This window comes from Fonsecaea pedrosoi (genome assembly GCF_000835455.1).
Source record: "Fonsecaea pedrosoi CBS 271.37 unplaced genomic scaffold supercont1.9, whole genome shotgun sequence".
Lineage (NCBI taxonomy): Eukaryota > Fungi > Ascomycota > Eurotiomycetes > Chaetothyriales > Herpotrichiellaceae > Fonsecaea > Fonsecaea pedrosoi.
In genome coordinates this window covers 550,502-564,768 of record NW_013550607.1, presented here as the reverse complement: position 1 = coordinate 564,768, position 14,267 = coordinate 550,502, and the positions used below count along the sequence as shown (strand labels likewise).

General features: G+C 53.9%; 4 protein-coding genes across 4 annotated transcripts; 2 read left to right on the top strand and 2 right to left on the bottom strand.

The window, feature by feature from the left end:
• Window positions 1-93: 93 nt before the first annotated feature.
• Z517_12304 (uncharacterized protein) lies at window positions 94-3,375 on the bottom strand (the record flags this gene model as incomplete). The annotated part of the gene is made up of 1 exon (XM_013422718.1): window positions 94-3,375. One exon carries the CDS (start codon window positions 3,373-3,375, stop codon window positions 94-96), a length of 3,282 nt encoding a protein of 1,093 aa, XP_013278172.1.
• Window positions 3,376-5,154: 1,779 nt separating this feature from the next.
• Z517_12303 (uncharacterized protein) lies at window positions 5,155-6,214 on the bottom strand (the record flags this gene model as incomplete). The annotated part of the gene is made up of 3 exons (XM_013422717.1): window positions 5,155-5,198; window positions 5,253-5,342; window positions 5,410-6,214. The coding sequence occupies 3 exons, from the start codon at window positions 6,212-6,214 to the stop codon at window positions 5,155-5,157; spliced, it is 939 nt and encodes a 312-aa protein (XP_013278171.1).
• Window positions 6,215-7,677: 1,463 nt separating this feature from the next.
• Window positions 7,678-8,214, top strand: Z517_12302 (uncharacterized protein; the record flags this gene model as incomplete). Its single annotated transcript, XM_013422716.1, has 1 exon — window positions 7,678-8,214. The coding sequence occupies one exon, from the start codon at window positions 7,678-7,680 to the stop codon at window positions 8,212-8,214; it is 537 nt and encodes a 178-aa protein (XP_013278170.1).
• A 504-nt stretch (window positions 8,215-8,718) lies between these two features.
• On the top strand, window positions 8,719-13,271 carry Z517_12301 (uncharacterized protein; the record flags this gene model as incomplete). The annotated part of the gene is made up of 5 exons (XM_013422715.1): window positions 8,719-8,853; window positions 8,917-8,945; window positions 9,030-9,075; window positions 9,130-10,607; window positions 10,688-13,271. 5 exons carry the CDS (start codon window positions 8,719-8,721, stop codon window positions 13,269-13,271), a joined length of 4,272 nt encoding a protein of 1,423 aa, XP_013278169.1.
• Window positions 13,272-14,267: the final 996 nt, after the last annotated feature.

Genomic DNA, 14,267 nt, shown 5'->3' with positions numbered 1-14,267 from the left:
CTCCAGACATGTCTGAAGGAAACACATCACCCTTTTGTTCTTCCCCCCAAATCTGAGGTTTCAGTGAAAAAAAGCTGCTGAGTTTTCGTGGTCTCATTCTAGAATCACCATAGGAATCAGTCCCATCTCCATAGACTCGTCGATCGGACTCAAGTCGGCCATATCTTCAACCGCCACCGTGATCTCGGCCCTTTCAACCCGCTTGGATTTGTGTGGCCTCGGTTTCCTCGCCCATCCGATCAACACTTTCCAACCGGAACCGTGCTCCTTGCCTTCTTCGATCACCTCGTCCACGCCCTCGAGCCACCGGCTCTGTTCTCTTCCCGACTCTGCCCGCACCTTGACCAACCACTCCTCCCACATGCGAGCCCCGAGGAGGCCAGTCAGGTCTGCGACATCCTGTGTACTGCCCACGGGGCCTTGTACGGCCTCTACGTCCATGTATTGCCTGACGATCTTGCTGATGGTCGACACTTCACTGATTGGCCGCGGCGCGGGGACAAACGGCTTGCCCCCTTGTCGCCATGACTGCCAGCCTCCACTGTATCCATAGGGTTGCTCTTCTGTCTCCTTGGGCGGCCTTCGCCCCATCGGCATGAACATCCAAGCTCGTTTGACGCCGATGAAGCCTTCTTTCTTCAGGCGTCGGAGCCAACTTCGAGCGGCTTCGCGTTCATACCCGCGCCGGTGCAATTCAAACCCGAATTCCACCGACATGGTCTCCGCCCGGGGCCCTGCGTGTGCAATGGTCGAATCCATGATCATGTAGTCGAGGTACCCACCTGGTTTCAGCACCCGCATACACTCCCGAAGTGTCAGATCCCACTCGTCAATCTCAGGCACCCCCGGTACCGGATTGTTCTTGAGAAGGACGTGCAGTGACCGCGCCGAGATGACATCGAAGTGTCCGCCGCGGAAAGGTAGCTGCCAGAGGTGCGGGACGGAGATGGTGCGGTGGTTTGCTGGGGCTTCAGGTTTCGCCATGGCCGGTGGCCGTTGAGACCGTGCCTGTTCCTTGGTGATGACAGTGTAGATTTTGACATTTGGCCACTCCAGAGCTGCGTTCCAGGCCCACGACGCCGAAGCGGTACCGCCAATGTCGAGAATGCGGAGTCGTTTGCTTCCCACGCACGCAGGATCATCTAAAGGAACAGTGGCTTTGGTTTTCAACCTTTGACAGGCAGCCGCAGATGCAAGCAAACGGCCGTGGAACATGGCTCTTAGGGCGTCAATCTGCCAATTCGACGGCTCGATCGACGCAACGGCAAGCTGTTCCCGTTCGGCCGTCTGATAGGCGATTTGTTCGACGGTACGCTCGAACACGCCCGTCTGTCGAGGATTTTGGCTGAACGGACCAGAATACTTTGGACGTGCTGGGTCGACCAATGTGTGCTGGCCGAGGAGGTTCTTGATGTGCCTTTCCGGAAGAGCAATCCGGAGAGCCTGGATCGCGTCAAGGCGGGATGTCGAGTGGATGAATGCATCCCGACGTTTACGGACAGCGACGAGATGCTGGAACGCCGCGAGAAAGATGGGTTCCTTTGTTTCGGCTTCGCTGTCGGGACTGCCCTTCTCTGGCCAGGTCTCCACCTCCACCACCACTGACGTGTCTATCGTGGCTTTCTCCGCGAACATTACGGTACGACGGACGCCCTGGACGGCCTTGATGTCCTTGCCATCGGGATGTTCGGCTTTGTCGGAGAGCTCCTCGTTAGGGTCAGAGTCCAGGATCGCGGACAAGTAGCCCGTTTGGGCGGCGAGCCAGGATCCCGTCCGGTCGAGATTCTGGCCGGCCGTCTTTTTCAGTTCGTCGTAGTACTTTTCGTCGTATTCATAGTTTACGGTCACCACTTCAGATGCCTTAGAGGGGCTTCCAGCACCGACAACAGTGGCAGGGCCGTAGAGATCGTCATCCTCGGACTGGGACTGCTGGCTCTTACGTTTCCCCACCACCGCCAGATCAAAGGTGGCCTGCTTCGCGGTCGGCGGGCCTTCGGTCATATTTGTGTCGTCGACCGTCAGAACCGTCTCGACGACGTTGTCCTTTGACCGACCCTCCCATGGCCGATTGTAAAACATCTCTGCGGTGGCGGTGCTGGGCACGCTCGGTGCCTTGGACTTGGAAATGCACCAGGTATGTCGCGAACCATTCTGCAGGGAGGAAAAGAAGCCGCCCGGTGAGGGGATACTCAGCTGCGAAAAGCTGTAGTCGGAGATGGGGGTCTCGCCGTCGGCGCTGCGTGGTCGACTGATGGGCTCCGGGTCAATGCGCTCGCGCATTTCCTGTCGTCGACCCCCCGACCTCTTGGACGGGCGAGAGCTGCCAGAACTGCTCGACCCGTCGTCCCTGCTTTTCTGGCTCGCGAGCATTTGGAGGAGCTGCAGAGCCTCGGGCGGCAGTCTCACGCCCACGTCGGAGCCATTGGACGGCGGCTTGTCCTCGAACTTCTTGAGCTCATCGATCGTGGGCATCAGAGGCGACAGGTCCTGTGGGGTGGCCCCCGGCACCGTCGGGAAACTGACAATCATCTCGGTGAATGCCGCCGGCGACGCGAGATTGCCGAAGGAATTGTTGTCCGAGTGCGCCTCCGCCGGTGACAGAATCACGCTGTGGCCATTATCAAGAGCAATCTCGAGAGGCTGGGACTCGAGACTGCTGGGCGGCGGACCTCCCCAGGTGTCCCCCTCCACGACCTCGAGTTGTCTCATGTCCGGCGTGACGGGAGCGCTGGTCTCGTTGTTGCACGGCGAATCCGAGATCGAACTGTTGCTGTCCCCGAGCGACGGCGGGGCATTAATCGCTGGGACATCTCTGGGAAGCGCCGACAGTGCCCTGGGCGACAGCCGGATTTTCGTGGCAGGAGACATGCCAAAAGTGATCTCCTTGATCGGACTCGCGTCCATCGAGCCCCAAGAGTCTCTGGGTATGATCAGAGCAGGGTAGCGGTTGCGGCTGGATTTGTCGCTGGCAAAGCTGTTGCGACTGGATCCCGAGGCAAAGCTGGTCGGGTCGCTGGCCAAGGACGGGCAGTCATCACTGAAGACCGTGCCTGAGTCGCTACCCACCAGAGAGCTTCGGGCCGAGTCTCGTCGACAGCCTGAGCCAGCGCTGCTGGAAGGAGAGGGTTCACAGGAAGAGATGGGCGAGGACGGAAAGGTCGATTTGGCGAGTGAGCTCTTGCGGGCACCGGTTGTAAAGAGAGCCGGATTCCATGCTGCAGGACGGCCGATGACTGTCGAATCACTTCCATCCCCCTCACTGTCGCTTTTCACCCCTTGGCTTGCGTCTTCCTTTTCCTCGAGAATGGTATTAAGCTGCCGACCACGGCCCAGCCGCGGTGGAGATTGGTAGGTGGTCGATGGTAAGAGGCTCATGCTTGTAAAGAACCAGCCTTTCACAAGTCTATTAACTATTGTCGGTCGATCGATCGGGGTCGTGGTATATTCGTGTCAAACGCCCATCGGCTTTGTCCGCGCCCGCTCAGCAAAAAAAAAAAGCGTGAGATCTTGGTTGTTTGGGTGTGGTCGAAGAAACTACTGTGTGTTATTAATAGCGGTAAAACGGGCGCCGGTCAACGGTCGCGCGTTGGATACATGGGCGTTCCAGGTTTTGTTGAAGAATTTGGCTAACGAGAGAAAGCTGACGGCGACCAGCGAACTTCAGCGGCGACGAGGTTTCGGAGGGGAAAATAAGGTGAGGAGGGGAAGGAGGGAAAGGAAGGTACAAAGGAAAAGAGAAGAGCTACTTGGTGGTGGTAAAGAGAGAACGGTGCAAGCGCCTGTGAGGACGGGCATTGGCGTCTCGCTCGAGACCCTGTGGGAGAATTGATGCGGATGTGTGGCAATGTCACGCACTCTTTTACAGATTGGGACATGGACATATCGACCCGGTGTCGATTGGTTCTGGCCGCCGTGGACGAGGCCGACAAGCCAGAAAGGGCATAGCCGGGGTGTTTGGGGAAGACGTGCAGGCCAATACCACGGCACGGAGAGGCTGCAGCCAGCGAGACGCGCAGGAAAATAGCATCAAAGGCGGAGATCGATAGTGCTGAGACGTGTTGGCAGGACGTTGGAGGTTGAAGGTGGACGACGACACATGGTTGGTAGAGGCAGCATTTCCTGCAGAATGAGGGGAACAAGCGTGATTGGCCACACGGAGCTGGAGTGGGCCTAGGCTGGGCGGTTACAGACGGCGCTATACCCAAAGGAGATCCCTTCTATTTATGGCACTTTTCTATTCATCGAGATGCCCCGTGGGAAGCCCATACTGCCCAAAGACGATTCTTGATGGTCCTGAAGAAACCGGGATCCTGGGATCTGGGTTGCCAAGTCAATGGTTCTCCAGGGAATCAATTTTGACTTCTTCCCAGTTTGGCCCCCATCCACCACGGGCCTGCTTCTGGGCCAACGGTCCTTCAAGCCTTATTCCGACAATCATAACACACCTCGTGTATGAGGCTGAGGTCGTAGTATGCCAGATTAATCCCCAAGCCATTCGGGAGGGAATGGCGAATGAGTTATATCATTGCTTGTACATGGTTACCCCTCGCCCAGCTCGATCCTTTCATCTCGCGGACAGCGCCACACAGACACAATACTGTGATTCCGGGCGTAACGCCGTGTTGTGAGATCCTGGAAAGTACAACCCGTCTGGGAACAGAAAACGTGGCCTGTGATCGGCCCATCACGGTGGCGAGACTTGCTGGGTATGTCGCCATCTTCCTTGCGTCCCCGTCAGGAGATCCTGGATAAGACCAGAGGTCTAGAAGGTTAATTTGGGATACCATTATTTGATCTGGTTTTGTAGCCTCTTTCCTTGAAAGCATCTGTCTCAGACTAACAGAGGGGATTCATATCCTCAAGCTCGGCCCGACTACAACATAGTCAAGGAGAAACTGACTGCACAGGGTCACTACGTTACCACCGAGAGACATAGTCACATTTGGCTAACGAAAGAGGAAGAGATGGTCACAGTGACCGAGGCTGGTGGCGAGAGCCTTCCAAGTATGTGTTCATAGAGTGTCCTAGAGTCTTGACTCTCGGCTGTTGAAGGGCGGGCTGTGCCTTCGGGGGCCCCCCCTGAAGTGGTCCAGGTGGGTACCCCCGTCCAATGAGTGACACTCCTTAATCAGCTTGACGACAATCCATCTTTCTCTATCCAAGTGCTTTCAATACGGCGGTACTGTTGGCTACAAATCCTGCAAAAACTGTCAGCTTCCATTCAACCCAACTTTCGAGGATGGGGGACCTACCATATCCATCAGCATTGTACCGGCACATCTGTTGGGCGAAAGGGGGGCTTGTTGTCTGAGAGAGATCGTCGACGTAGATCACATCATAGCCTATCCATGGTCAAATGCTTTGGCTCTGAACCAGAGGCACGAAGAGAGGTTTTCAATGTTTTCTTACCCTTGAAGAAGGCATCCACCAAGGTAGACCAGACGCACTGATCGGCATTGACGCCGCCGAAGAACAGCGTCGACACTTCGTTTTCTTGGAGCCAGAGGCCGAAGGGCGTCTGTGGTCCCCACAGCCCGGACAGACGGTTCTTGTTGAAGACCAAATCGGTGCCGGCTGCGACGCCTTCGTCCTTCATGGTTCCCAGCACGCCGTATGGCTCGGCGTTCCAAGATCCGCGCATCAGCAGGCGGCCAACCTCAATCGTCGTGCCGTTCTCCTTGATGGTGCCCATGTCGCTGCCGAAGGTGTCGTTGGCGAGATCTGAGCCGCCGCTGAAGGAAGACTTGAACGACGGGGGGATCGTCAGCAGGTCGTACTCGGTGAGTCCCCAGTTCACCCAGAGGATCTTCATGTCGTGCTTGCGGAACCCGTTGATCATGTTGACGGTTGGCTGGACGGCACCGCGGCCATTTTTTGCGCCGGGGGACAGATCAGGGTGAAGGAAGAAGTTTTGCATGTCGATGATGACCAGGCCGGTGCGGTTTGGCTCGATCTTGATGGAAGCCCGGTCGCCCATCATCGGCAACACCTTTGGCGACGTGACCGGAGAGCGGTCGCTGCGGGTCAGGTCAAAGGTTCCATTGGGCAACTTTTTCCAGTAGTTGTAGTAGCTCCCCAGGGTGGATGTGGCTTGTTCGAAGCCGTCGCCGACCAAGGCGTATGCCTGACGCTCCTCCAACGCAGCCGGGCTGGCCGCACTCAAAGAGCTAGCGACGAGAGCAGAGACAACCAAGTGCAAGGGAGAGATGATCATTTTTGCGATACCCATATTGAAAAAGACCTCGGCAAGGCTGGATAATGAAGTTACTCGGATACTTTCCAAACAACATGCCACGAAAAAGCAACCACTCCATCCTCGATGAGCTTTATACCTTTACAATTTCCATCATCTGGCTCAATCTCTACTGCGGCAGTTGAATGCCGAACGACGCAGCGGAGATGTGCATTTCTTTCAACGTTATTCACCCAGCATGAAGCCTTGGGACAAGACGAGAGAGAGATATGGCTATAGCCCAAATAGGAAGGCCGGGACACTTTGATAAGCAACCCGCCGGATTGTCGACAAAGCATACATAATACATTTATTTTATTACTCCGAGATCTCAAGGGGAACAACATATTTTTCCCCCGCACGAGTTCCAACCCCAACCACACAGGCACACTCATCCCTTATCTTTGGCCTAGCTAAGTCAGTCCTCGTATTGAAATTGTGCTCTGGGTAATTCGAGGCAGAACGAGGTTTGATGAGTCAAGAATCTTGGCCAGCTTTGCCTCTTCCCGAGAAACCCGAGACAGGAAAGAGAGAGTCGTTTGATAAAGCGCGGATCTCCATCTGGAGAAATGCTGAGTGTGAAAGGGTAAACGGCTGGTCGGGACATGGTCCGTCTACGCTGTTTTGGCGAAAATGACATTTTTCGGGTCCGTGGTGTGAGTTATGTGTGATGCCCGTGATGGTGCTCCGTAGGGATGTGACGGATATCCCGATCGACATATCAGAGCCCAGTCACTCGCGGGCCTATTCCGATCAGTTAAATGGCACCTTGGCACGTTTGAACATGGGAAAGAAGCCTTCCCCGATCTAGCTGAGCAGTGCTTGATGGCGACGAGGTGGTTGTGGTGGTGGTGGTGGTGGTGCCGTCACGAAGAGAAAAATGGTAGGAACAAACACCAGAGAGATATTGAATCTCAACCGCAAGTGGGAGGGCAAAAGGGTATCAGTCGAATTCCACGTTGTCTGTGAAGCCTTTTGGTCAGAATGGGTGGTGAGCGGCAGAATTCAATACCAGACAGACCCGTCTGCCTCACAACTGCTTCACCCTGCTTCACCCACTGTCTTTCACTACCGCAATGATGACGAGGAGCTATCAGTCACCAGCTTCTCGTCTCCTACATATTCCATCAGACACTTCTTCTCCCTACTAGACTGGGTCCCTCTTTCAACCAGAGCGATACCATCAAGTTGAACCGTACACGATGATTTTTCATACTATCCTTTCGGTCTTGCTCATTCTGCTTCTCCCTGCCGCGTCTGCTAAATGTTGTCGGGAGGATATAGGAGGTGACTGTGGTGATAATTCGCTGGGAACCCCCTGCTGCGGATACAAACCGTGCAACGCCTTTTGTTGTTCTTGTAAAGGAGGTAAGCAAGTTCTCGCAACCTTGGTGCGACCTTTACCCTGGGCCAGTCTATACTACTTGACTATCTGACACAACGCGATGTATACATGCACTGACACGTTTCCTTCAGTTTCGGTCATCCGGGAGATCATCGACCAAGGCGACATAGAATGGACATCTATCATCACTGCTCCCTACGACTGGGCGCACTCGACTTTTGAACAGTGGACCTGCCGTGCCAGCCACATCACAACGTGGTATCCACCTCCAACGAAACGCGCCCTTCCTGAAGACTCGGCTACAACAATATTCAGCTCCGGCAAGCCTCTGGCCACAGTCACAAAGAAGCCTCAGCCGACCTTGACGCCTGCGTTCCGACACGCTACGCGCGACCAGGAAGCACTCGCCGAGTTGGAGGAGACATTCGACTCTGTGAGCAAGGGTAAAAAGAATAATGGCACAAGCATCATCACCCTGGACCAGTACTTGGGCTTCTTCAACGTTGCGGATAGTGGAACAGAGACTGATTTTGGCAAACATGTCGAAGCCAAGTTTCGAGCTCATGACAGGGACGGTGATGGTTTACTGACGATGGAGGAGGCGCAGCTACTCTGTGATTCTGATGGATGCTATTGAATTCAAGCCCAGAGCACGGTCTCTCTGAGCAGCGCCTACCGAGTCTCGTCCTTTCATTACTCAGGCATTTGTTGTTGGTTGGGAGACAAACAGAGGAGAGCAAGGCTGCGCAGGAAAGATGATTGACTATTGGTCAGCCTCGCAGAGAGATCGGAATATTAGTTGATCCGTCGGGCACCAATGCCAAGCACAAGCACGTGCATCGTTACCCCAAGCTTGATCTTCAGCTTCTTTGGAGCCGGTCACCAGAGCGAGACGAGCAATGACAAAGTCAGCCTCGAAGCAGCTACCCGGAACATTTTCTCTGTTTGGAATGAAGTCATGCCAGGTGTATATGTTTCTTCCCGTAGTTTCCTTTTGATCATCTTCAGTGACATTTTCCCTTCCTCGTCTCTGTCAATTCTACTAGCTTTTCTCCTTAATGCCTTGGCTCTCTTAGCTAACTTTCAGTCCTCCATCTTACCATTTTCCTCTGCTCTTTGTAGACGTCCTCGTCAATTCGTCATGGATCTAGATTCAGATGATACGTGGTCGGACACCTCTGAGGAGGACGAATCCCAGCCTAACCCGCCATTTGTGTCTCGCGCCTATCAAATTGAGATGTTCAACCACAGTATGAGAGGAAACATTATTGCTGTTGTAAGGCTCTTCATTCCATCCCAGCGCTGATACTCTATTGAAGATCTACTGACAATGGTACAGATGGGCACTGGGAGTGGGAAAACACAAATGTGGGAGCTGACCTTCTTCCATCACGGTATCAGACACATGAACACTTGGCTATGCGGATACTGATCTTTGGGGTCTGCCATTAGTGCCAAGCTGAGAATAGAAGCGGAGCTGGAACGTTCCCCAGGCAAGGTCTGCGTATTTCACATGTCCTATAACCTCTCCTTACTCACCGGTCCCCTCCAGTTGATATGGTTTACCGCGCCGAGCGTGGTCCTAGCGTATCAGCAGTACCGTTTCCTTTCCCAACAGCTGCCGGCCTTCCAGTTCAGACTCATCACCGGCGCGGACACCCCCGAAAAGTGGACGTCCAAGCAGGTTTGGGACCAGGTCCTCCATAACATCCAGGTCGTTGTTTCTACCCCCGCCGTCCTCTTCAACGCCCTCAATCAAGGATTCGTGTCATCACTGGCCGCCATTTCATTGCTTGTTTTCGACGAAGCCCACCACGGGATCAAGAACTCCCAGCAGAACGAAATCATGAGAGTTCATTACCACCCCCACAATAAGCCCGGGTCAGGGGTCGAACTGCCTCATATACTTGGCCTGTCTGCAAGTCCAATCACGGGGAGCAGAATGCAAGAGAAAGATGTGTTGGAGAGGAATCTCAATGCCGTTTGCAGGAGTCCGTTGCAGCAGCTGGATGAATACACAGCTTTCCTGACCATGCCAGAACTGATAAGATTGACATATGGTACCGCTGAGCAACGTCCTTCTGAATACTATCTGGCGTTACGAAGCGTTGTCTCTGCCATCCGTTTAGATGATGACCCGATTGTCAAGACTCTCCGCAACAGAAGCGATGATCTCGAAGCGCAGACCCAGCTCGAGAAGATCTTCAGAAGGAATGGTACGCCGGCCATTAAAGAACTACAGAAATTTCAACGGTCGAGCACAGGCATACAGGAGACTCTGGGAAACTGGGCTTGTGACATGTTCATCAAGAATTGCACTGGGAAGGTGGAGATGAAAGAGTTGCACACGATTGACCGTCCGATCTCCGATTCATCTCCTTCTCAGAACTACCGGTTCATCAAATCCTGCCTTCGGCCTCTTCATGAGCAGATACTGTCGGGGAGCTTGACCATGTCTACGGAAGACAGCATTTCACCAAAGGTCCGGGTTCTCCTCGACTTCCTCCAAAAGAAGCATCGCGCAGATCTTAGATGTCTTGTATTTGTGAAAGAAAGGCATGCAGCTTGGTGTCTCACTGAGATTCTCAACAATCACCCGCTCACCAAAGGCTCCTATGAAGCATTTTCCTTTGTCGGACTGAGTGATCCATCGTATAAGGGAGCATTTGATTTCACAAACCTAAACCGTCAACTTGACAACCTCGAGAGATTCCGAAGAGGCCAGCTCAATATCTGTGTGGCAACTGCGGTGCTTGAAGAAGGTGTCGATGTGCCCGCGATGAACCTTGTGATATGTTTCGATGAACGACCGACCTTTCGAAGTTTCGTCCAAAGCCGTGGCAGAGCCCGGCAGAGCAATTCAAGATTCGTCATCCTCCAAGACAACGCTGTCAAGGTGCAAAAATGGCAGGCCCTAGAGAAAGAAATGGAGCAGGAATGTCAGAATACTCTTCGGGAGTTTGAAGAGCGGCAGCGTATCGAGAGCATGGATGAATCCGAGTCGGAAATTTTCAGGGTTGCGTCTACAGGGTAAGTTATAAGCCGGCGTTTTATCCCCTTCCCTTGGGAATTAGCACCCTGTTTTGAGGCCAGTCTACTCACGAACATAGTGCCACATTGACATATAGCGGAGCGAGACAACTCCTGAGTCGATTTTGCGCCAAGCTACCCCGGACCGACGAGTGCGAGCAATCAAGTCCGATATTCTACCTTGAGGGCGAACCTGGCGTCGAGTTAGTGGCGAAAGTAGTCTTGCCGGATACTCTTCCTCCGAGCTTGCGCCAGGCAGAGTCAAAGTTTACCTGGCGAACAGAAAGAAGGGCCAAGCAAGACGCGGCCTTCCAGGCTTATCTGGCGCTCTACCACGCCGGAGTTGTGACAGAGTATCTGTTGCCTCCAGAATGGCCCAAGAAAGAAGACCCCGACGGTTCAATCGAAAAACGAGACCGCGAGTACGACGTACAGAACCAACACGACCCCTGGCCAACACTTATGAAACAATGGGCGACCACAGGCCGAGTTTACACCCACCGTTTACAGGTTGAGGCTGTGGATTGTGACTATCCTGCCATGCTTCTACTCCTCCCCCAACAACTCCCCAGTCTCTCTTTTCCCCTTTTTACGGCGCCATCCAGCAGGATACAAGTGAGTGTGAGTGCCGGACAGGAGGCACACGATTTCCCCACAGACCTGGGCCGGGACATAAGTTATCTTTTCCTGGACACCATCCTTGGAAGAAGACTATGTGGTCTCGACAAGCAACAACTGCCGTTCCTTCTCGTTCCCGACCTGGACTTACCATCGATTCGAGAGTGGTATCGGACGGCGTCTCGCACCATAGCACTGACAGACTTTCTCGAGACGCGTTCTGACTTCCATAAACAATATCTTGTGCAGCGTAAGCGTGATGTTCCTTGCATTTGGCAGCCCGTCACACGACGGGACCGCGGCGGCCGATATGAACCGCAGCTCGAGACAGTGGACGGCATTACCACAATCGTCGGAACCAAGCTTCCCCGGAAGCTGGACTATCTGATACCCACACGAGATGATTCAGTAACATGCTCTGCTACGCGCAAACTCTTACCAGTAGATGAATGTTCTATTTTGGGATTATCCGTGGAATACGGTCGGCTCATACTGTTCATACCATCGATCACGCACATGCTCGAGGTTGCTCTGCGGACGGTGGAAGCCTGTAAAGGACCGTTAGTTAGCCTTGGCTTTGACAGCATTGATCTCGTGTCTGAAGCAATCACGACCCCAGCCGCGGGGAGTCGAAACTATCAGCGCCTCGAGTTCCTCGGTGACGCCTTACTCAAGTTCTACTCCTCACTCCAAGTTTTTGTCGATAATCCAAACCACCCAGAGAGCTACCTTACTCTAGACCGGACCAAGATCATCAATAATGCACGGCTGCAAAGAACAACCCGCGCCCTGGGACTGGATCAATACATCACTCGGAAGCCATTCGCCGGCAAGCAGTGGTCCATTGGCGTCAGCGATCCGCAAGTACAGGCCCAAAAGCTGCCCGAGAGTCGGGTGTCGTCCAAAACATTGGCAGACGTGGTCGAAGCGGTAATCGGAGCTGCGAGTCTTTCCGGCGTTGGGCCAGGAGACAAGGATGCAAAGGTCCTTTCGGCACTCAGGCTGTTCGTTGAAGAGATCTCATGGAAGCCCTTGTTGGGGAACATTGCCCAATTCGAGCTTCCCAAAACATCTTTGAGCCATAAAGCCGGGGCGTTGCAGTCGGTCGAGTCCTTGATCGGCTACTCGTTCGGGTGTCATGCTCTCCTGGCACAGGCCCTGACTCAGTCTAGTCTTGGAGGCGATGCTCTCTCGTCGTACGACCGACTTGAGTTCCTAGGTGACGCTATCCTCGACCAGATTGTGAACGCGAAGCTTTTTCACAGTTCTCTCCAACTTGACCCTAGGGAGATGACTCTGCGACACCACGCCCTCGTCAACCATGCAACGTTGGCGTTCTTCGCTCTCCAAACTTCAACTGCCCGCCGCACATTTGATGTGCAGATGGATGTTGGCACAGAACAGTCTGTGAGTGTGGAGAAGACTGAGACGGTGTACCTGCCCGACCACATTCGACGGACTGGCACTCCTGCAGCGCCATTGCAGCGACGAGCCACGTTGGCTGCCTACGAGGACGTTCGCTCTTCGATTCTTGAGAGCTTTGCCAAGGGCAAGACGTTCCCCTGGAGCGAGCTCCTCCACGTCGGGGCCCCGAAACGCTACTCGGACATTGTCGAGTCAATCCTCGCCGCCGTGTTCCTCGATTCTCAGGGCGACCTGACGGCCTGTGAAGCGGTGCTCGAGAAGATGGGGTACATGGCGCTGGTGCGCCGCCTCGCCACGGATAAGGACATCGATGTGTATCATCCCGAGGAGCTCTTCTCCCAACTTGCAGGCAAGTATGATCTTGTGGCGCAGCAGAGGACGATCAAGATCCAGACCAACGAAGACTCGGGGAGGAGAAGTTGGCGGTGTAAAGTCATGTGTGAGGGGGAGAGAATCGCCTTCTTCAAAGGCGCGACCTCTAAAGAGGAAGCGCAGTGTCGGGCGGTGGAGAAGGCGTTGGAAGTGGCACGCCGCAAGGGGTGGAAGGAGCCTGTCAAGCCGCAGTCCGACCGGGACGGCGAGAACCACGCAGCTGGACACCACGACGCCGAGGACGATTGAGGGGATGAGCATGTTTGAGAGCTCAATGGAGAACGAGTCTCAGTAACTGCAAACTGGCAGCTTGGCCATGCATGTCCCTCGTACCTAGCCAGGTAAGTGCAGCACAAGCGAGAGAAGGAGCATGACGTTCATCCAGCCGTCCAATCACCTTTGTATGAACATGATATCAAACTGCTAGGTTCAATGGAATACACTACCAAGCACGCGTGTGTTCATGTGTGCATGAATGTGCGTAATCACCCCTGAATGGTACCTATGTAGGTTACGTCTTATTTGATGACGATGATGTCGAGGTCGATGTCGGTGTCGAGGCTGACCTTGAGCTTGAGCTTGAGCTTGAGGTTATACGATGATGGGTTGTACGAAACAAGGTAGTTATACATGTACTCGATTCTTTCCGTGATTTCATCATTCCAAAGGGAAACAAGTAAAATCCTGGTCTGAGCTGGTCCCCGTCTGGACATGGACCCTGGTAAGTCCATGACTAGACCACCGAGTTGACGTCCTCTGTACATCGTACAGATAGATATCTGTATCTTCCACCACCTTGGATTTCCACAACCCCTTTTTCTTTTCCTTTCTTTTCTTTCCTTTCGTCTCTTTGACCCATCAGAATCCCCAGCTTGAAACGGGATCGAACCACAGCAATGACCCAAACGACGGACCGCCAAAGCACCAGTAAACGCACCACCCAGTAAAACGCCACTCCTTGTGCGCCGAGCTTGACCGAACCCAATCTCAGAAACTCCGTTTTTGGTCTGAATAGCGTCATCATACACATCCGTACCCACATACAAGCAAGAATGGGGCATTCTCTCGAAGAGGGACGGGAGAGGGGGAGGGGGGAGAGAGTATTCCGAGTTCCGAGTATACACCTGCCTACCTGCCTACCTGCCTGCCACGGCAAGGTGTAATAAGCCTGCTCGCACCGTAGCGGTTTGCACGTCGGTATGTAGGTAGGTATGGACATATCGAGATAGATGGAAAGCGTCGGAG